This window comes from Cnephaeus nilssonii (genome assembly GCF_951640355.1).
Source record: "Cnephaeus nilssonii genome assembly, chromosome: 3".
Lineage (NCBI taxonomy): Eukaryota > Metazoa > Chordata > Mammalia > Chiroptera > Vespertilionidae > Cnephaeus > Cnephaeus nilssonii.
In genome coordinates, this window is record NC_137074.1 from 17,760,590 (window position 1) to 17,783,740 (window position 23,151).

The 23,151-nt window shown below is 37.0% G+C and overlaps 1 protein-coding gene across 1 annotated transcript; it reads left to right on the forward strand.

Moving 5' to 3' along the window:
- Positions 1-509: 509 nt before the first annotated feature.
- Positions 510-15,551, forward strand: LOC307097329 (arylacetamide deacetylase-like; the record flags this gene model as incomplete). The annotated part of the gene is made up of 5 exons (XM_079767328.1): positions 510-647; positions 3,755-3,977; positions 8,099-8,168; positions 9,872-10,043; positions 14,955-15,551. The coding sequence occupies 5 exons, from the start codon at positions 510-512 to the stop codon at positions 15,549-15,551; spliced, it is 1,200 nt and encodes a 399-aa protein (XP_079623454.1).
- Positions 15,552-23,151: the final 7,600 nt, after the last annotated feature.

Genomic DNA, 23,151 nt, shown 5'->3' on the forward strand with positions numbered 1-23,151 from the left:
GAGGGACACCCCCTACCCCGTGCACAAATATTGTGCACCGGGCCTCTAGTCAAATATCATAATCCTATAAAATTTAAGTGAACATATTCATCTTGCTTTGTAAAAGCTCTCAAAACTTTCTAAAGATTTGTTTCTTTTCTCTCTGAGATGTGATATTTGAATCATATACTGGGTTTGTTGAATTTTCCTCAGGCCTTTAAAAAAATAATGCAAGTATTCTTCACCTCATAATATGCAATAAACTGTTTGCTTGACTACCATGCCACCCAGTAAGGAGGTTGGACAAGACAAAACTTGCAAACAGTGAGTGCTATATGTTTACAGTGATCTTTGTCCTCCTACTGTTTATTTCTGAATAGCCAATGAAACGACACAAGGAGCAGTGGAGTTTGTGTTCAGGAAGTTTAGTAACACTTTATAATAGGTCTAAACCTGGTTATGAAAGTTCTGTCTCTGAATATTTCAAAGTGTATTTGCTGTGCGGCCAAGGAGAGCAGACGGGAAACAGGATGGGAAGAAAGACTATTATGCTCCTATTAGTGGGCATTTTCACGGCATATTATGTTTATACACCTCTCCCAGATAACATTGAGGAGCCATGGAAACTAACTGGGTTTAACCTCATATTAAAAACTATATTAAATGTGGTAAGTATAGAATTTTATTGACTCAATATCTAACAGTTTAATCAGGAGAAAATACCTGTTGTATTACTTTTAACAACTTCTACTGTCTTGGACGTTTTGCTCTATAAGTTTGCTGATTTTAAAGTCTTTCTTATATTTTAACTATTCCTTAAGGCTGACCACTAACAGAATGAAAATGAAGGAAATGGTCAAGTAGTTTAGATTTTAAATATTAAAGGACAAAATGTGTCGGCTGAGAAAAACAAAAAGTCTTCTTGTGAGTTTCATGGCATGAACACAGCCAGAAGGAAGCATGTTAAAGCATGAACTACAGAAATGGTAGGACTGATCAATACTCCAGTTAGTTACAGAATGCTATGCAATCATCTTGTATTCGGACATGAAAATGAATTCTTACTGAGATATTTGGAAACAGGTCACTGGTAACGGCCAGGGAGATGTGTGATGTCCAGTAGGTGGTAGCTGCTGAGGTGATCAGGCAACTGGCAGGCTAGCTGCCCACCATGGCTGGTCCTCAAAGACCTATGGTTCTTTCTGAGTGAAGGTGATTACCTAGAAATGAAACCATTCATTATCTTCTTTCATTATCTCCATAGCAATTTTCCTGTAGAAGGAAAAAAAAAAAGATAATTCAAGGACAATTAGCCTGACTAATAAAACTCTTAGCTTTTTATCTCTTTCCTTGCCCCGACCCCTTTTTAAGGTATTTTAACAATCTCTTTTGGCATATAATGTAGCTTTGAATCAGTGCAATATGTAACATAGGCACTATTTCTCAGCTTTGATCATCAGAAATTCAACTGTTATTTATTTCCTCAGCTGATAGATCTTTGTATGACTAAGGTATAAGAAATGATTTTGTCCATACACAGAGGCATAGAAATTCCAGAGTTGCTCAAAATTTTCACTCTTTATCATTCGATATTGCAAATTTATGTCAACAATTGCTTTTGGGTTTTAGAGTCAGTATAAAGAGAGTACGCTGGTCTGAGATATTAATCTACTGCTCTAATTCACCAAACTTCACTAAAGGGAAGAGTCAAAGAAACTTTAATAACCTTAATTGCTCATTTCAGACTGCAGAGACACTGGACGATAGTTTTAGCCTACACTGATGGCTTTTCAGTCTTCAGTTTTATGTTTATCATACTTTTTAGTAAAATCTAAAAACTTGTGCAATTATAAAGTCACATTAAAAATTTCATACTTTGTACTTTCTTATACAACATTGCAATTTTTTTCATAACTAAATTCCTGTCCTTAAATTGCATAACTTAGTACCATTTGCTGTCATTTAAAAAAATATTTGAAACAGTCTTATTCTTTCAGGATAAATGACTTCAGTCCAGTGATAAATGTTTTGAAAGATGGTCTTGAATTATCTGTACTTAACTTTGGTTTAAAGACAGAAGGCCAACTAAATTGGCATAAACTACTTTTGTGGGATACCTATTGATACCTCCTCTACGTCATAGGTTGTAGAAATTTTAAATTTATTTCCTAAAATTAAGTAAATGCTATGACCTGCATCTCAACTTTCTGTGTTACCAATTAAAATCAGCCTAATATTTATGTGATTTCTTCAAAATCTCACTGTTAATTGGTTGGAGTGCTTGTACAAAACTCACACTGGGCAACATGGGGAAACATAATGTAACACTGCAGAGATAAAGAGCACAGATGATGGTCCACTGGGGGTAGGAGTCTCCACGCCTTCTGTCTCTGCAGAGAGGAGCAGGTAGAAGACACCCCCATGCTGGGGCCTGGTCAGCATGTGGAGTTGTCTCTGTGTGTGTGTGGGGGGGGGGGGGGGGGGGGAAGGGAGGTACCCGCAATGTGGAAAAGGCCTAGAACTGACTTATAGCTGGAGTAGCCAGTCTCCTAAGGCTTGTCAGGCAGACTAAGCATTTGCATTTCACTCTCATCTGCATGAATTCTACTCCTCTGGTGGCAATTACAGCATGAGGACAGCCATTTCTTGAAGGTGTGTGCTTTTCTGTTTTCTGTGAGTCTAACTTCTACAGTCCCTTTGGGACAGCTGCCAGGCAACAGTAAGGAGATGTATTTGTTTGCACTTAAACATCAACTTGGGTGTAGCATTCGTGGGCTGGGAGATGCAGCTGGGTTGGGGAAACAATACCCTTCCACTGGACCCTGGCCCATAGTCTGCATGTTTCAAAATTAGGAGTGAAATCATCATCTTTTTGATATTTGGAATCCCAGCGTGATAGGTCTTTCATGATTGGCTCACACTCACGTTCTGGGACCCCGTTTATTTCATGCATCCCGATGTGGACTGACCTTGTAGCTTTACTAAACTACCCGAATTTCTCTAATTGTAATAGTAGTGTCTCTGTTCCTCTGGCCTAGAAAGAGATTTTCTCCTTTGTTCAGCCAGATGTCCCTCTCTGTACTCATAGCAGAGTTCACATACTGTTTGAAACCTTCTCCCTCAGGTCTCATGACCAGGCAAGTAGTTTACCTATCTAGTGACTTTTGCCAAAGTTCTTTGTACATGTCTCACACGGGCAGCTATGTTGTTTCATAATTGCTTATGTATCCATTCCTCCCACTTGACTCTGAGCTTATTTAGAGTAGAGAATGTACATTGTTTATCTGTGTACTCAAAGTAAGAAGCATCGATGTCATTTCAGCCTGGCTGGTATGGCTCAGTGGTTGAGTGTCAACCTATGAACCACGAGGTCACAGTTCGATTCCTGGTTAGAGAAAATGCCCAGGTTACCAGCCTGATCGCCATTGTGGGGCATGCAGGAGGCAGGTTATCAATGATTCTCTCTCATCATTGATATTTCTATCTCTTTCTCCCTTTTCTTTCCTCTCTGAACTTATATTTTTAAAACTTACTTCAAAGCTCATAATAACCTGAAGCCTAGATCCTTTCAAGTTGTAATATCTCAAGAATTCTTTAAATATCTTTTTTTTTTTTAATCGGAGGGAACTATTATGGTAAAGATTCTGAATCTCAAATATTTCTGTGTCATTCAGATTCAGGTGTGGCATCTGTGCATACTTCTGTGTTCATAAACAAAACTGGCACTTGCTGTTTGTAACCTGGGATGGTATTTGTTTTCTTTCTTTCCTTTTAGGCCCTGGTTGGTGAACTCCTGGGAATCAACCATTTCATTAACACTGTAATGTTTCTCATGAGCTTTCAAGATGTCCCACCCACATCTGATGAAACTGTCACTGTGATGGACACAACCTTCAGCAATGTTCCTGTCCGTGTATATATACCAAAGCGCAAGTCAGAGGCGCTAAGAAGGGGCTTATTTTACATTCATGGTGGTGGTTGGTGTTTGGGAAGTGCTGGTAGGTACCCTTTGTTGCACATTTATTTTATCATATAGCATATATTTTATTTATATATTTTCTCTGACGTTTCTGGTAAACATTATCACAGATAACAAAATACCTCAGCTGTCTGAAATTTCTTTACTTGGAATTATGTTAGTTTAAAAAATTATTTTGAATTTATTTCTTAAAGGAAATAAATATTCAAAGCTGTAGCAAATCTCAGGTAAGGAGAAAAACTTTCATGAACGTAGAAATTTATTATTAAGATTGTTAATTGCAAATATGATGGAATGTTGTAATGAAGACCAAAATTAAATGAGTTGAAGAGTGGAGGAGAAGTGAAGAAATGGAGATGGTGACAGAAGTCTTTTAAATTTAGGAAAGATGAGGTCTCAGATAGAAAAGAAGCACAGGGTTGAGTAAGTGTACTTTATTTTTATTTTATGTAAAATATATGTACAGCCCTGGCAAGTGTGGCTCAGTTGTTTGGAAGGTCTTCTCGTGCACAATTCCTTGTCAGGGCTCATACCCAGGTTATGGCTTTGACCCCTGCTAGGAACCCATATGGAAGGCGAGGAATCAATGTTTCTCTCATATATTAATGTTTCTCCCTCTCTTCCCTTTACTCTCACTCTTTCTCTCTTTCTTCCTCTTCCCCTATCTCTAAAATCAGTAAAAAAAATATATACTTGCTTGAGGCTTAACAAAAATTAAAATGCACATTTTAATTTATTTTATGTACTTCCTATATTTCTACAAATATATCTAAAATATATCATTTTATTAAATGCAATATAAATTTTATATCCTATATAAAGGTTATATCTATACTAATAAAAGAGAATGATGTAAATTGACCATCACTTTGCTACACCCACCAGCCAATCAGGATCAAGTATGCAAATTATCCCAACAAAGAAGTCAGTGGCCATGGAGCTGGAGCAAGCAGAAGCCTTGGGTTGCCCCCGGCGATGGAGGAAGCCAAGCTTCCTGCCCACCCTGGCCATCCCTGGCCTCCACACAAGGCTACAAAGTTTCAATTATAGAAGATAAATAAATCCCAGATACCTGCTTCCAGCTGGCCCTGGTCTCCACTCAAGGAGGCACTGAAAAATAAAAAATAAAAGAAAAAAAGGAGGAGCTGGGAGCCTGGATCACCAGGGGCATGGCCAGCTCACCCAGGCTGGCCACACTCCCATGTGGTGAAGATCCCCACTGGGGGGCTTGGCCAGCATACAAATAGCCATCAGCCCCTCACCTAGGCTGGCCAGGTATCCCAGTGGGAACCCCCACCCAGGCTGGCCACACCCCCATGGAGTGAGGATCCCCACTGGGGGGCTTGTCTCACCCAGGCTGGCCAGGCACCCCAGTGGGGACCCCCACCCTAAAGGGGTTGTGGCCAGCCTAAAAACAGCCCTCACTCCCTCACCCAGGCTGGCCAGGCACCCCAGCAGGACCCCCCCCACACCCTGAAGGGGCTGTGGCCAGTCTGAAAACGGCCATCAGCCCCTCTCCTAGGCTGGCCATACCCACATGGGGTGAGGGTCCCCACTGGGGGTCTTGGCCAGCTTGAAAACCGCCATCAGCCCCTCACCCAGGCTGGCCAGGCAACCCCAGCTTGGACCCCCACCCTATAGGAGGTGTGGCCAGCCTGAAATCGACCACAGGCCCCTTGCTCAGGCCGCCCCATGCCCTAAGAGAGCCCACACCCTGATCCAGGACACCCTTCAGGGCAAACGAGCCAGCCCCGACCCATGCACCAGGCCTCTATCTATACTAATAAAAGGGTAATATGCTAATTAGACTGGGAGACCTTCCAGGAGACCTTCTGGATGTTCTTCTGGACAAAGCCATGGTGGCGGGGCCAAGCTAGAGGCGGTTAGAGGCCAATAGGGGAGGGCAGTTGTGGGTGATCAGGCCAGGATGGGATGGCAGTTGTGGGTAATCAGCCAGGTGGGGCGTGGGGCCGTTGAGGGTAAGCAGACCAGCAGGAGGGCCAGTTGGGGGCAAGCACGCCATCAGTGGGGGTCAGTTGGAGGTGATCAGGACAGTGAGGGGCAGTTTGGAGTGAGCAGTCCAGCAGGGGGGCAGTTGGGGCAAGCAGGCTAGTGGAGAGGGAAGGTGGGGACAATCAGGCCAGCAGGCAGGAGGGCAGTTGGGGGTGAGCACACTGCCACAGGGGGCAGTTGGGGGTGATCAGGCTGGCGGGGGTGGCATTTTGGAGCAAGCAAGCCAGTGGCCGGGAGCAGTTGGGGGCGAGCAGGCCAGCAGGCAGAGTGGTTAGGGGCAATCAGGCAGGCAGGCAGACAGGTAAGGAGTTAGGAGCCAGCAGTCCCAGATTGCGAGAGGGATATCCTGAACTGCCAGTTTAGGCCCAATCCCTGTAAACCAGCAAGAGGACATCCTTCGAGGGGTCCCAGATTGGAGAGGGTGCAGGCCGGGCTGAGGGACACACCCGCCAATGCAGAAAATTCATGCACCAGGCCTCTAGTCTTATATATTTATGTTTAAATACATATTATATTTATATATGGAAGGTCTATGAACATGTTTATAAGCTGAAGGTAAAGATAGCAATAAATAGCCCTAATCAGTTTGGCTCAGTAGATAGAGCAAGGGTCCTAGATCGAAGGGTCCCCGTCTTGATTCTTTTCAAGGGAATGTACCTTGGTTACAGGTTCGATACCCAGTAGGGGGCATGCAGGAGGCAGCTGATCAGTGTTTCTCTCTCAATGTTTCTAACTCTCTATTCCTACCCCTTCCTCTCTGTAAAAATCAAAAATATATTTTCAAAAAGAAAAGAGAAAGATAGCAGTAAATAGAAGTGTGTTGAAATGTGGGAGAAGGCACAGGAGGACAGGATGCTGTTTGCCTGACCTACAGGATGTTGGAGGGAACTGGACTCCTTACAAAGGGGAGTGTTGATATCACACACGGGGAGGAACATAACTTTCTCTGTTATGTTTTCAATATTAAATAAAACTATAAAAATATGTGTCCTAATTCAAAATACAAGCATGACTTTGTATAGTAAATGTTAAATAATAGTTCAAAATTTAGTGTGTATTTTACATTTTAAGAATATTCAGCACCTGCCCTGACCGGTTTGGCTCAGTGGATAGAGCGTCGGCCTGGAGACTGAAAGGTCCCAGGTTCGATTCCGGTCAAGGGCATGTAACTTGGTTGCAGATACATCCCCAGGAGGAGGTGTGCATGAGGCAGCTGATCAATGTTCCTCTCTCATCGATGTTTCTAACTCTCTATCCCTCTCCCCTCCTCTCTGTAAAAAATCAATAAAATATATCTTTAAAAAAAAAAGAATATTAAGCAACCAACTTTGGCAACATCATAAGAGAATGTCTACTCCTCTTTTTATGGTCCACAGGATGTAACTTTTGTGACAACTTTATATGCTGATATTTCCCATAACTACTTTATGATCTCTCCTTCCTCTTGTTACTGGAAAATCCTATTTTATTTTCTTAAATGTTTCTTATGTGCCAAAGGAAGCACTTTTCCAAGCACAATAGCAAACATGTGTGACTCCTCCCTACCCAATCCATATACATGGCCAAAATAACTCCAGAAAACACATATCTTCTCATCTGTCTAGGAAATACGAATGCCAAAATCAGGTCTCAGCTCTCCCTATTTCTTTTTACTCTTCTTTAACATGCTCTTGCAGTTACTATGAAATCTAATACTATTCCACACAGCACTCTCTCTACCCCTCCATTAAAGCAACTAGTATATTGCTTTTAGCTTATATGCTTGACCTTCCCAGCTCCTGTCTCCAGTAGGCTGTGACCTCCTGAAAGTCAGGGAGTTATATTTATGTTTATTCTTTCAACACCTAACACCTGCTGATTGAAGAGAGCACAGATTAATCTTGAAAAGAGGGAAATTGTTAAATTATTCAGTGTAAAATGTGGGGAAGAACAAGAAACCTGACAAAGTGCATGCAATAGGATCACTGGGCAAGAGAATTCATGTTCTGTAGCTGTGATGAAATATTAGAAATATTTTCCCAAAACATTTTCATGAAGAATGAGATGTCATAGTAGGCTTTTTGCTGGGGAAAAAAATTGTCCATCAATTTATTTGTCAGTCTCTGATTTTCTTTTCTTTTATTTCAGCTTATTATTCTTATGATATACTGTCAAGACGAACAGCTAATAGACTTGATGCTGTTGTCATTTCAACCAAGTAAGAGCACTGTTGGTTGGTTTGGGTTTGGGCCAGGTGCCTTATATAGTGAGATGTTTTCAGGTGTTGTGATGATTCCATAGTTATGCTAGGTGTGTTTCAAATGGAAATCAGATGGTGAGAACAGAAAAAGTGAGCTTGGGCATGACCAGAAAAGAGACAGAGAGAAAAGATTTGTAGAGCTGGCTCAAGTGGGGATCAAAAACAGGATATCAAGATATTGTTAGAGCCTTAACCAGTTTGGCTTAGGGGATAGAGTGTCGGCCTGCAGACTCAAGGGTCCCAGGTTTGATTCCAGTCAAGGGCAAGTACCTTGGTTGCGGGCACATCCCCAGTCAGAGGTGTGCAGGAGGCAGCTGGTTGATGTTTCTCTCTCATCAATGTTTCTAACTCTATCTCCTCTCTGTAAAAAATCAGTAAAATATATTTTTAAAAAAGAAATCGTTAGAATAAAATTACAATATTAAATTTTATTGAGAAATGAACTTCGTTGGATTTCCCACCTACTCTTAGTTAGCAGAGTGAATAAGGAGGGCTTCAGAGTCAGAGAATCAGGCTCAAAATTTGGTTCTAGAATTTACTGAATGACTGTGACAGTTAAATCTCATTTTAACTCCATTTTCTCATATGTAAACTGGAAATCATATAATATTTCCTATGTCAGAGAGTTATTTTGAAAATCAAATAATAATAAAGTATGTTTAAAGCAATTAGTATAGATATATATTTTTAAATATGTTTTTTTGATTTTTTACAGAAAGGGAGAGGGATAGAGAGTTAGAAACATTGATGAGAGAGAAACATGAACCACTGCCTCCTGCACACCCCCTTCTGGGGATGTACCCACAACCAAGATACATGCTCTTGACCAGAATCAAACCTGGGACTCTTGAGTCCACAGGCTGACGCTCTATCCACTAAGCCAAACCTGTTAGGGCAGTATAGTATATTTTATGGTATAATCCTTCATCAAAACAAGTAGTCACTAGATAACATGGGAATACAGGCACAGATTATTCTAAAAAGCATTTTAGAACAATAATCAATAGTAGAAAATGAAAAAAAAATAGTAATGACTGCATGGCAACTTGATCATGAGATTAAGTTGACGTAAAATAATTCCTAAGATTTGTTGAATATCTATTGGTTAGTAATAAAGTGTAATGATTATAAAGAAAATAACCAGGGGTCCTCAAACTTTTTAAACAGGGGGCCAGTTCACTGTCCCTCAGACCATTGGAGGACCAGACTATAGTTTAAAAAAAACTATGAACAAATTCCTATGCACACTGCACATATCTTATTTTGAAGTGAAAAAACGAAACCACAAAAACACCAGCATATGGCCTGCGGGCCGTAGTTTAAGGATACCTGAAAATAACATTCTGGGAGTTTAGTTAGTTATCATCTGGGATTTTTTTTTTCTTAAAACCCAATACAAGTTTTGCATTCAGGCCTTTACTCATGCAAGAATGACATTTGTGAAAATCTTCATATCCAGCATTATCATTAGGATTAAGTCTGGCTTTAGATTCATTGTAATTCAAAATATATTTGTTAAAAAAATTTACTTTTTATTTTGAGGCAATAGCATGCACACAAATGGGTATGCACTCACACACAAACACACACGCACACAAACACACACACATGCATTTTTATTATAAATATTGACTTAAAGGCCATTGTTTTTCTACCCACAGCTATAGACTAGCACCTAAATACCACTTTCCAAATCAATTTGAAGATGTGTATAATGCATTAAAGTGGTTCTTACGCCAAGATATTCTTAAAGGCTATGGTGTAGATCCCAAAAGAATTGGTATTTCTGGAGACAGTGCTGGAGGAAATTTAGCTGCAGCAGTGACTCAACAGGTATGTTGCTTAGATTTGTTTCATTTTTAAAAATAGACTACACTTAAATTTATTTATTTCAAACATTAAAATATTAATGCAAATATGTTATATTAATACATTAGAGATACATAGAAATCATATCAGAGAACATTAATATATCTAGTGCCTCTATTCCTACCTCCTGCCATATTTATAAAAATAAGGTTATAAAATCCTCTTTCAAGATCATTGGTTTAAACCTAATTGGTATTGTCAGGTAACTACCACTGTATTTGTTATATTACTGGATTGCATTTGTGAAATCAATTAATGATACTAATTACCATGACCATAGCATTAGAATATTTCAGTATTCTTTAGAGGAGTATGCTAAAACATGCATGAAAACTGTTATCAGAATAATAAAGTTGCCTATGGACAAAAAAGTTAGCAGGTTCATAAATACTCTTCATTTGCAGAAGGAACTATATTTTTCATACATCAATTAATACACTATTTCTAGGACATTTAGCTAAAACTGGATACCTATTAACTATTGATTTAATATGGTAATAATTAATTATAATTGTCTAATAGATTATGAGTAAAATTAGTTTAGATACTGGTTTTATTAACCTAAGAAATTAACTCGGCACTGATGGCTTGGAAGCAATGTTCCTGTAGAGAAAAAAAATTCTAATGTATTTACAAATAAATGTTTAAAATTTAATTCTAATCATTGATATTGCACATAAATTTATTGTGCTATAAAACAAACCTTGCTATTATTTTTATTGGTTATTTTAATACACATTTTAAAGTATATAAATTTGGGCTACTGGTAGTTTTAGGATAATCATCTTGTCTTCAACAAGTAAAAAGATACCAAAAATTATGTACACACAGCCTACACAGGGGTGCACCAAGAGTGCCCAACTCAGATGACTTGGGAGACTGAGCCACTGGACCCTACAGGACATCTACTACACAAGACCACTCTACCAATTCCAGGAGACATAGCAGCTCTACCTAATACATAGAAACATAGGGAAGCAGCAAGAATGGGGAGACAAAGAAACATCACAAATGAAAGAACAGAAGAAATATCCAGAAAAGGAACTAAATTAAATGGAAGCAAACAAACTATAAGATAGAGAGTTTGAAACAATAGTTATATGGATTCTCAAGGATCTTAATAAAAGCTTCAAGGGACTTAGTGGGAATTTCAAGGATCTTAGTAAGAATTTCAAAGACATGAAAAAGAACCAGTCAAAAATTAAGCATTCGGTAACTGAAATAAAGAATAATATACATGATTCAACAGGAGAATAGAGGATTCCAACAATCAAATCAATGATTTGGAATATGAGGAAGCAAAAAACACCCAACCAGAAGAGAAAAAAGAATCCAAAAATAAGAAGGTAGTGTAAGGTCCTCTGGGACAACTTCAAGCATTCCAATATTTGCTTTATGGGAGCTCCAGAAGGAGAAGAGAGAGAGCAAGATATTGAAAACCTATTTGAAGAAATAATGACAGAAATCTTCCCCTACCCGGTGAAAGAAATAGACTTATAAGTCCAGGAAGACCAATCAAGATGAACCCAAATAAGGCCACACCAAGACACATCATCACTAAAATGCCAAGGGCTAAAGACAAAGAGATAATCTCAAAAGCAGCAAGAGAAAAACAGTTAGTTACCTACAAGGGAGTACCCATATGACTGTCAGCTGATTACTCAACAGAAACTTTTCAGGCCAGAAGGAAGGAGCAAGAAATACTCAATGTGGGGAATAGCAAGGACCTATAACCAAGATTACTCTACCCAGTAAAGCTATCATTTAGAATTGAAGGTCAGATAAAGAGCTTCACAGATAAGAAAAAGCTAAAGGAGCTCATCAACACCAAACAAGGATTGCATAAAATGAAATGTTGAATGTTATTCTTAAAGAAAAAGCAAGAAGGAGAAGAAAAAGGAAAAGAAGAAGAAGAAGGAGAAGAAGAAGAAGAAGAAGAAGAAGAAGAAGAAGAAGAAGAAGAAGAAGAAGAAGAAGAAAAATAAATACTTATCTATCAACAATTGCATCTAAAAATCAAAATAAACAAGGAATCTAATGAACAAAATAAACTGATGAATAAAATTGTACCAGAGACATGGAAACAAAGAACAGACTAATGAGTCTCAGAGGGAAAGGGGTTGGGGGAGGGAGGGCAGGAAGAGATTAACCAAAAAATTCATATACATATATGCATTTCCTAAGGACACAGACAATACAGTGGTAAAGGCCTGGAACCAGGTGGATGGGGCAATGGGGAAACAAAGGAAAACATTTGTAATACTCTCATCAATAAAGATTTAAAAAAAAAAAGAATAAAAGGGAAAAAGTAACATTGAGATAAGCTAAAACTAAGAGAACTTGCTATTAATGGAACACTCTAAGACTACTTTAAGTAAAGTGTTTCAGATGAAATGAAAATGCAGATTAAATTTTAATATGCAGGAAGAAGCAAAGAGCTAAAATGTGGTAAGATGTGAGTAAATCTTAATAAACTTGAATATTTTAAAATAATAAGATATACAGAATTAGAATATGACAAAAAAACTATAAGTTAAGGAGAGGATAGCTTTTAAATCCTATAAGCTATTTTTTATCATCTACGAAGAAATAAAGACTTAGAATTGGCTTTTGTCAAGCTAATTAGTCTTTGAGAAGTTAAGAACATATATTTTAATGTTTAGGGTAATCAATTAAAGAATAAAAACAGTGTATAACATAAACAGCTACAGGAAAAAATAGAATTATTGAAAGATCAAAGAATGCAAAGAATAGAGAAAAAATGGAAAAAATAGAGAAAAAAGAATGCAAAAAATCTGAAAGAATGCAAAAAATAGAAAAAAAAGGAAAAGAAGATGCCCAAAATAAGGTGGTAAATCATAACTAATTATTTTAGAAATTATAACCATTTGTGTTTTAAATTATCTTGCTATAGTACTAAGATTATCAGATTAAAAAATAAGTATGCAAAACATTTGAAAGCAAATGGATGGAAAATGTACACACTGCAATCATATTTAAAAGAATTGCTAGATAAATAAGATCACATCATTACAGAAAAGGTTTCAATGGCCAAGAAAATGAAATTAAATCTGCATGGTTTTAATAACATGGCATTAAATACATAAAAGAATGACAGGAGAAAAGACAAGTTTATGACCACAACAAGAGGTTTAATAATACTACTTTTAGCAATGAAGAGAACAATGGGCAAAAATAATAAGTGTATAGAGGAGTGTAATAATAATCAATATATTTCATTCAGTGAAACAGGCAAATATGCAAGTACATGTGATCATTTTTAAAAATCAACCAAGTTCTGGGCCATAAAAAAGCCAGTCTCAAAAAAAAAATCACAAAATTTAAATTGTGCAACATTTGGACTTTTACTACAATGAAATAATGTGGGAAATCAACAAGGAAAAGACAAATAAAATATGCCTCTATGGAAATTTGGAAATTTTAAAAAATAGACTAAAAACCTATGAGTCAGTATTTCAAATAATGCATTTTTTAATATGTTCTCTACATTTAGAACTATATTTATAGAAAATTATACTTTTTCAAAAGCATATGTTAGAAAATAAGGAAGGCTGAAAGAAACATCTGACTTAAGAAATAAAGTCAATAAAATGAAGATAATGACAAGAAAAGAAATTATGATATTCAAACAAGATCAGAGTAAACATAACAAAAAGCAAAAAATTAATTCATTGAAAGGACTAATAGAGTTTTAATTCTCTGAAAAGACAAATGAGGAAAAACAAAAGTTAGGTACAAATGTCAGGATTAAGAAAGGGACAACTCTCCAGACCTTTTGACATAAAAATGAAATAGTTTTTGATGTTAAGAATGCACATTGGAATTCTTTAAAGCAATATTTGAACAACTTTAAAATTAAAACATCTAATAATATTTTAATTGAATTAAAAAATAAGAAAAATATATTATGCAAAAGATACACAATCCTATCTAATAATAGACAAATATGCAAATTGACTGCACCTTCGCTACACCCAAGCCACACCCACCAGCCAAGCCACACCCACCAACCAATCAGGACGAGTATGCAAATTACCCCAACAAAGATAACGGCTAATTTGCATATCAAGACAGCTTAGAAAGAAGCCAAGAGCTGCAGAAGGGAGCAAAGCTGCTGAGAAGCAAGCAAGCCAGGGGGGAGGAGAAGGGAGGAGCGGAGGCGGGGCGGGGGAGAAGGGAGAAAAGCAGGCAGGCTGGCGGAAAGGGCGGGGCGGGGGAGAAGGGAGGAGCGCAGGCGGGGCCAGGGGAGAAGGGAGGAGCGGAGGCGGGGCCAGGGGAGAAGGGAAAAGCAGGCTGGCTGGCAGAGAAGACAGGGCGGGGGACAAGGGAGGAGAGCAGGCAGGGCGAGGTAGAGTGCAGCAGGAAACCCTATTGCAGGATTTTTCCTGCAACGGGAACGCTAGTAAGAAATAAAAACCTGTCATTTTATAATCACAAAATATATAATAAATAACAATAGTTCCAGTAAGAAACTTCACTGGCAATTTGCTTCAAACACTTAAGAAGAAATAAATCCAAAATAAACATAAAATATGCCAGAGAATGGGGAAAATATTACACTCTTCATTTTTTTTTCAGAGAAACATGATATTTATGACTGACTAATCACATATTAGTCTTTTTCCCTACCCATGAGGAGAGTAGTACAAATTAGTTTGTTTATATTTATAGTATTTAAGTGTAGATACTGAATCTTAGGTATATTATTAAAAATTGGCAATTTGTTTGAGATATATTTCTTATTTCTGACTATCTTTTTGAAATTTTGAATTTATCATAGCTTCATAAATAAAAATATACGTGTAATATTAGTGAAAATTATTATTTCAACAACTTACTTTAAATAATTTTCAGCTCATAGATGATCCAGATGTCAAGATCAAACTCAAGATCCAGTCTTTAATTTATCCTGCCCTTCAGACTCTGGATATGGATTTACCATCTTTACGGGAAAACTCACATTTTCCAGTTCTGTCCAAATCACTCCTGGTCAGGTTTTGGAGTGAATACTTTACCACAGACAGATCACTTGAAAAAGCCATGTTGGTCAATCAACATGTACCAGTGGAATCAAGCTACCTCTTCAAGTATGTTAATTGGAGTTCTTTGCTCCCAGAGAATTTTAAGAAAGGGCATTTTTATAGCAGTCCAACTCATGGTCCTTCTGAGCTAGCTAGAAAGTATTCAGGGTTTCTAGATGTGAGGGCAGCCCCCTTATTAGCTGATGACAACAAGTTGCGTAGCTTACCCTTGACCTATGTAATCACCTGTCAATATGATGTCTTAAGAGATGAGGGAATCATGTATGTCACCCGACTTCGGAATGCTGGAGTTAGGGTAACCCATAACCACGTTGAGGATGGATTCCATGGGCTAATTTCCTTTCCTGAATTGAAAATTGTACATAGAGTACAAAATCAGTATCTGAGTTGGCTAAGTGAAAATCTATAGTAAATATCTTAGCAGTGGTTTATAAAAATATGTAAGCATCAAATATAAAACATTAGTGAGAATCAAAAGGTTATGTTTAAATTTCTCTTTATCACCCGTGACCTTTCTAAGGTCCTCTGAACCATTGTGATTTGTTGTTGTTGTTTTGGGATTTTTTGTTTGTTTGTTTTTTGTTTGCTTTGTTACTGAGTGGATTCTCTATTTCTTATCCTAAGTGTTATTTACTCACATCTGTTATCTTAGAAAATGTCTATATTCTTAAATATTTTTTCTTGCTACTAAAGGCCTAAGAGATCGCTGGTATTAATTTTGGTATCCTAGGGCAGAAATAGGCTTGATCACATTAAGAAATGGATTTTATAGTAGTAGATGGCATTATATTGAAGCAAATACTTTGAAAAACAGTTGGCACAGAAGTCATATTAGTTAGTGCCTACAAGGTTGTTTCAAGGAACAAATCCATTTCAGTAGAAGCTCTGATATTTTACAAGCCAGATGTCTTTGTTTAAACCTTTTTCTCAACAATAAAACTATTAGACAATCAAAAAACTAAGGCTGTAAATTATAGCTATAAGAAATGAGTAGTGTCTGTTTGTTTTAAAGAAAATGACATGTTTATTACAAAATATATATGGAAATAAAATTGATATAAAAAACATTATTTTGTTTTGAGGAAACAAATTTGGAGGATTTATAGATTGCAAAGCAATATAAAGCTACCAGTCAAGATAGTATGGCATTTCAATACAGATAAGCAAATAGATAATAAAATAGAATCCAGAAACCAATTCATATATTTAGTCAATTGTTGAGATAAGGTTGCCAATCTAATTCCATTCCAAAAGTATTATATGTATTTTAAATGGTGATTAAACATTTGAATATTCATATAAAATACCCTTAACCCTGACCTCCACTTACTTCACATAATAGAAAAAAATTAACTAAAAATGACTCATTGATGTAAACATAAAAACCTAATTTAAAACTTCTATAAGTTTTATTTTTTTAGATAGGACTACATTTTACTTGAACTGTTGCATCATATTCGCTATCATTGTATTGTAGTGTCAGCTGTGTGGACTATTTCCAGTATTATACAAAAACCACAATCTAGGCACTGCCAACAGGCTGACTCAGTACAAATGGTTTCTTGAACACTGATGTAGCATTGTAATGTGTGTATTTGAATATTTCATGAAGAACGCAGGGGATTTGTGGTATTTTTGTAAATCTTAATTGGAAATTACATTGAAATATTTATTTATTTTATTTACAATTTAATCATTCTTCTAGTTTGAAAAAATAAGTTGGACACATTTTAATGGATAAATTAAATGTATAAGACGAATGCAGTCAAGCAGAGATGCATAAGCTAGTGCAGATCCTGAAAAAGCTACTTAAAGACAAGCCTGAAAGAAAGTGTATTAAAAACTTTATAACAAGTGGCAGCTGAGATTTTCCGCAGCAGAGAAAAACAATAGGCTACTTGTCTGTTGTATAAAACAAATTGTGAAAATAATAAAGTGGACAATATGAATGGACATAGTAGTTTATGCATAATTTATAAATTATTTTAATGTGATCTTACACAAAGTTATTTTTAATTTGATCTGACACAAAGTTTATAACTTTGGCCAACTATAGTTTGTATTCTGACACCAAAAAGAAAATCATTTTTAGATGGAGAGTTGGTAATAAATAGTGATAAAACTACATATACATATACATGTAGTTTTACATATGGCATATATATTATGGTGTTTGTTAGAAAATTATGAGATGAAGGCTAAAATAATTGTTCAGAAAAGTGAAATATTTTAAATTAAGACACCAAACAATTATATGTATGATGCAAAATGTTTGTAATAATACCAGAGATCAGTTAATTAAAAATTTGGAAAAGCACAAGATCATTTAGTTTTAGATAAGTTGTGTGATATGAGACATTACCCAATTAATACTCTTGGTATGTTTTTTCTCCAAAATACTCCAAATTCATGCACACACACACACACACACACACACACACACACACATGTCTACTTGTGACCAAAAATATGGAACTCATGACATGGGTATGTTTGAATATTCTGTATCCATCAAAAAATAATTTTAACTAGTCATGAAAAAAATTATCATCGCAGAAAGTGCTCTAGCTAGGTGTGTTAGGCAAGATTCAAGACTTAATGGAATTTTAAAACAAGAGAACGTGTTTCCCTACTGCTTCACTCCCCTGTGTGGTTTCTACTGAAAGGGTTTGGCTCAGCTTTCTGAAAATAACTCTGAAAAGTGCCATGGATACTCTTTTCTAAATTTTTAGTATATATGTGGAAATGTTGTGAATCATTGCCAATTTATGAATCTATTGAAATAAATAAAATATAATGATTTTAATCCTCTTGTGGTCTTTAAAAATGCTTGTTGTTGAGGCATTACAGAGTTTTACAAAGATTTATTATACTATTCACTTCAAGGTTTTCGTGAAACAAAAGGAATGTTTGCCAAATGTACAATTGTATTGTATAAAAAATGGCAGGGTGACTTATTTCCCATATGAATAAGCTAACTCTGAAGCTCCAAGTAAAGAAAAGCTTACTTGTGACCTAGCTAGACAGGTGCCAAATTTTATATTGAAACACACACTTTTTATTACCAGAATCAGTGATAATGGATTGTGCACATTTCTAACAGGAATCAATATACAGAAGGTGTTAACATACCATTGAAATAATTATATAAACTGTCTTCAAAAAGAAGAAGAAATATTGGAGAACATGTCATGGCTATTGATAAATTTAGAGCTGTTTTCAATTTAGTCATTGCTCCTTTAATTTGTGTGTTAATTATATTGAATTGACACAAGAGGGTCCCTAGGCCTGGCCTGAGATCCGGGCCTATCGGGGTTTTCCTTTCCCCAGCTGCAGGCAGCTGGCTCCATACCCAGCCGCTGCCACTGCTTGCCATCTGTGCAGTGCTGTCCCCCTGTCCCCTGCCACCAGCGGCCTCCATCTGTAGGTGACAGGCTGGGGTGCGATGGCTTGGGTGGCTGAGCCTCCCTCTTTCTTTGCTGGGGGCAGGGCCAGCCCAGCGAGGGGCCGTCTTGCTTACCTGATTACCCTAACCACTGGTCTGCCTACCTGATCATCCCTAACCACTCTCCCTGCCTGCCTGATTGCCCCTAACCACTTGCTTGGGGATGGGGCCAGCCCACAAGGGGCTGTGGTTGTCTGGTCTCTAGTTGTTTCGGTCACGATGCCTCTGACTTTTTATTATATAGGATTATATTATACTAGAGGCCCGGTGCACAAAATTCATGCATGGAGTCGGGGGTGCTGTCCCTCAGCCCAGCCTGCACCCTCTCCAATCTGGGACCCCTTGAGGGATTTCCAACCGCCTGTTAAGGCCCGATCCCACTGAGCGGGTGGCCGGACATCCCTCTCAAAATCCAGGACTGCTGGCTCCCAACTGCTCTTATCTGCAGGCCTGGTCCCCCCCAACTCCCTTCCCCTGTAGGCCTGGGTCCCACCCAAAGTTCTCCCCTGAAAGCCTGCCCCCCCACCTGACTTCCCCTACAGGCCTGCCCCCACAACTGCCCTCCCTGCAGGCCTGGTCACCCCTAACTGCCCTCCCTGCTAGCCTGATCGCCCACAACTGCCCTCCCCTACAGGACTGGTCCCCCCCAAGTGCCCTCCCCTGAAGGCCTTGTCCTCCCCCAAATGCTCTCCCCTGCAGGCCTGCCCCCCCCCATTGCTCCCCCCTGCAGGCCTGGTCACCCCTAACTTCCCACAACTGCCATCGCCTGCAGGCCATATTGTGGTGGCCATCTTGTGGTGGCCATCTGTGGTGGCCATATTGTGTCCACATGGGGGCAGCCATCTTTGACCACATGGGGGCAGCCAATTTGTGTCTTGGTGTGATGGTCAATTTGCATATTACTCTTCTATTAGATAGGATAGGATCCTACTGTAAGTAATGTTCCTTTTTCTCTCTGGTTGGTTTGAAGACTTGCTTTTTGCCAGATTTTTTTTCCAGCAATTTGTTTATGAGGTGTTTTGCTGTGATTTATATTTTTATTATTTTGTTCGGATTTATTGATCTTCTTGAATCATTCAGTTTATAGTTTTATTCAGATTTAGAAAAATTGTGACCCTTTCTAACTTCAGATAATTTATCTGTCTCCCCCTACTTCCATAACATAACTGCTACCACTTTCTGGAACTTCAATTACATATATTAAACTGCTTGATATTTTCCAGGGGTCACTGAGACTCTTTATTCTTTCCTCTCTGAATGCTTCATTTTTAACACTTTCTATTGTTATTCAACTTCACTGATCTTTGTCCTAAGTTCAAAATCTGGTTTAGTAAATATTCAACTTCCTTCTGTTTAAAAATTGTCTTGGTTATTCTATGTTCTTTGCAAAAAAACAAAACAAACAAACCAACAAAACACACACACAGAAAAAATAATGTAAAAGAACAACCCCTGCCACCCTCCTCCACAAAAACAAAACAAAACAAAAAAAAAAAAAACAGAACAAACAAACAATAGCCTTTGGAATCTGCTTGTCAGTTTTCCCGAAAAAATTTTTTTTTGAGTTTTTAAGTCATATTTCATTGCATTTATGGATTATTTTTAGGACAATGTTTATGTTAAAAATGTTGCATTTTCCAATTCATGTACATGGAGTATATCTCAATTGATTTCTTTTCTAACTTCTCTCAGCAGTGTTTTATAGTTGACAACATCAAGGTTTTACAAGTCTTTTGCTAGATTTAATTATAAGAATTTGATTTTTTCGTTGTTATTGTGAATGGGTCATAATGTTTTAATTATATCGTCCTGTATTTCTTATGGTATAAAGAAATATATTTGATATTTTAATATTGACCTTATATATTAAGACTGCTAAATTTACTTATTAACTCTGATTTATAAATTCCATAGAAATTTCTTCTTACACGATCATATCATCTTCTAAGAAAGGCAGTTATCTTTCTTTTTTTCCCCCCAATATGTATGACTTTGATTTCCTTGTCTTGTCTTACTGCATTGGTAAAGATCTCTAGGACAATGTTTAGTTGAGGTGGTGAGAGGGATCTTATTTTTTTTCTTGATTTTAGGAATAAATAATTTTATATTTTACTATTAAATGTGATATGATATTAGATCTAACTTTCTCATAAGTACTTTTGAAGAAGTTAGAGAAATTATTTTATATTGTTTGTTTGGCGAGGGATTTGTAATTATTACTAGAGGCCCAATGCACAAAATTAGTGCACTGGTAGGGTCGCTAGTGGCTGCTGGCCGCCAGCCAGGGCCTCCCTCCCTTCCCCCAGCTGGCCTCAACCCCTGGTCAAACTCCTGGATAACCTCCCAGTCGAGGGGACAATTTGCACACTATGCTTTTATTATATAGGATTATTCAATGTTGAATTCATTTAAATGCTTTCTCTGCATCTTTTAAGCTTATCATGTTTTTATTATTCAAGAACTTCCATTAGCACACTTGTCAAATGTTAAAACAATATGCATAATTAATGTTAATTCCATTAGTGATACATATAATATAGTTGGGTTCTATGTGCTAACATTGTGCTTAGAATTAGTATTTGCTTTTATGGGAGACTTTTATCTGTTACTTTCTTCTCTTTTACTGGCCTTGTCAAATTTGGGGTTCAAGTCTGCTGGTCACATAAAATGATTTGTAAAATACTCCATCTATATTTTTTTCCTTCTTTGAAAAGTGTGTATAAGACTGGCATTCTTTCTTCTTTCAGTGGTTTGAAGAATTCAACAGTGAACACATCTTGCCTGTGGCTTTTATTGTAGGAAGTTATTAAAATTGCGATTAAATATCATTTATAGTTATGTTGACATCCAGCTTGTTTAAAACTTATTCTTAGATGACTTTTTGTTTTTTTAGATTTATCTATTTTTTCAAGATTTTAAATTTATTGACATGATATTGTTTATAATATTTTATTTTTTAAAATGATACAATAGGACACCCTAAAGACACCACCAAAAAACTACTAGATTTAACAAATGAATTTGGCAACATAGCAGGATACAAAATTAACACCCAGAAATCAATGGCATTTTTATATACTAGAACTCTCAGAAAGAGAAACTATATAAGCAATCCCATTTACCATTATAACAACAACAACAAAAAATTAAGACACTTAGGAATAAACTAAACCAAGGTTCCTTGTATTCAGAAAACTACAGGACATTGATAAAAGAGATAGAGGAAGCTATAAACAAGTAGAAGAATATACCATGTTTATGAATTGGTAGAATTAATATCATTAAAATGTCCATACTATCCAAAGCAATCTACAGATTCAATGTAATCCCTATCAAAATCAATAACATATTTTATAGCTCTGGAACAAATACTCCAAAAATTTATATGGAACCAAAAAAGACCTGGAATAGACCCAATAATCTTTTTTTTTTTTAATATGTAATGATTTATTGTTATTTTAAATGAATACATAAATATTAAAATATTTTAAATTGCAATATCTAAAATGGTGAATATTGATAAATACAGCCACTCAAAAACTCTAACAAATCTCTCAACGATTTTATTTTATTTATTTTTAATTTATTTTTAAATTTTATTTTATTGTTTAAAGTATTACATATAGTAGTACATATATTCCTTTTTTCCCCCATAGACCTTCCCCCAGCCTTCCTTACCCCCTGTCACATGCCCTCATCCCAATATTAACTTTTAGCTGATTGAAATGCTGTTATACATTTTTTTAAATTTCTTTATTGGTTAAGGTATTACATATTTGTCCTCATCCCCCCATTCCCATCCCACTCCCCTCCCCATGCATGCCTCCACCCCCCTGTTGTCCTTAACCACTGGTTAAGCTCATATGCATGCACACAAGTCCTTTGGTTGATCTCTCCCCTTTACCCCCACTCTCCCTTACCCTCCCTCTGAGGCCCGACAGTCTGATCCATGCCTCCTTGTTTCTGGGTCTGTTCTTGTTCATCAGTCTATGTTGTTCATTATTTCCCCTAGATGAGTGAGATCTTGTGCTATTAGAAATACACTTATAAGAACCGAAAATGAGACAAGCAATAATGGTTATGCTGACAGGCAAATGAATCAGTCTGAAGTGAGTTTCTTTTTGGGCCAACAGTTCTTTTGAGACCCGATTTCAATGTCCAACAGTTCCTTATGTGTACATGTCAGCACTGACATTTCAGTTCTGGATGGTGGACAAATGGTGGTAATGCAGGTCCGACTCTCTCTGGTTTGGTCCGGGGCAACCTGCAGTGACCAACAATCTTGAAAAAGAATAATAAAGTTGGTGGGATCATAATACCAGAAATATTAATACTATTAGTATTAATATTATTAATATTAATAATAAATACTACAAAGCCACTGTAATCAGATCAGACTGGTACTGGCACAAGAACAGGCATATACAGTATATCAATGGAACAGAATGAAGAACTCAGAAATCAATCCAAGCCATTATGCTCAATTAATATTTGACAAAGAAGGCAAGAGCATACAATGGAATCAAGACAGTTTCTTCAATAAATGGTGTTGGGATAATTGGAC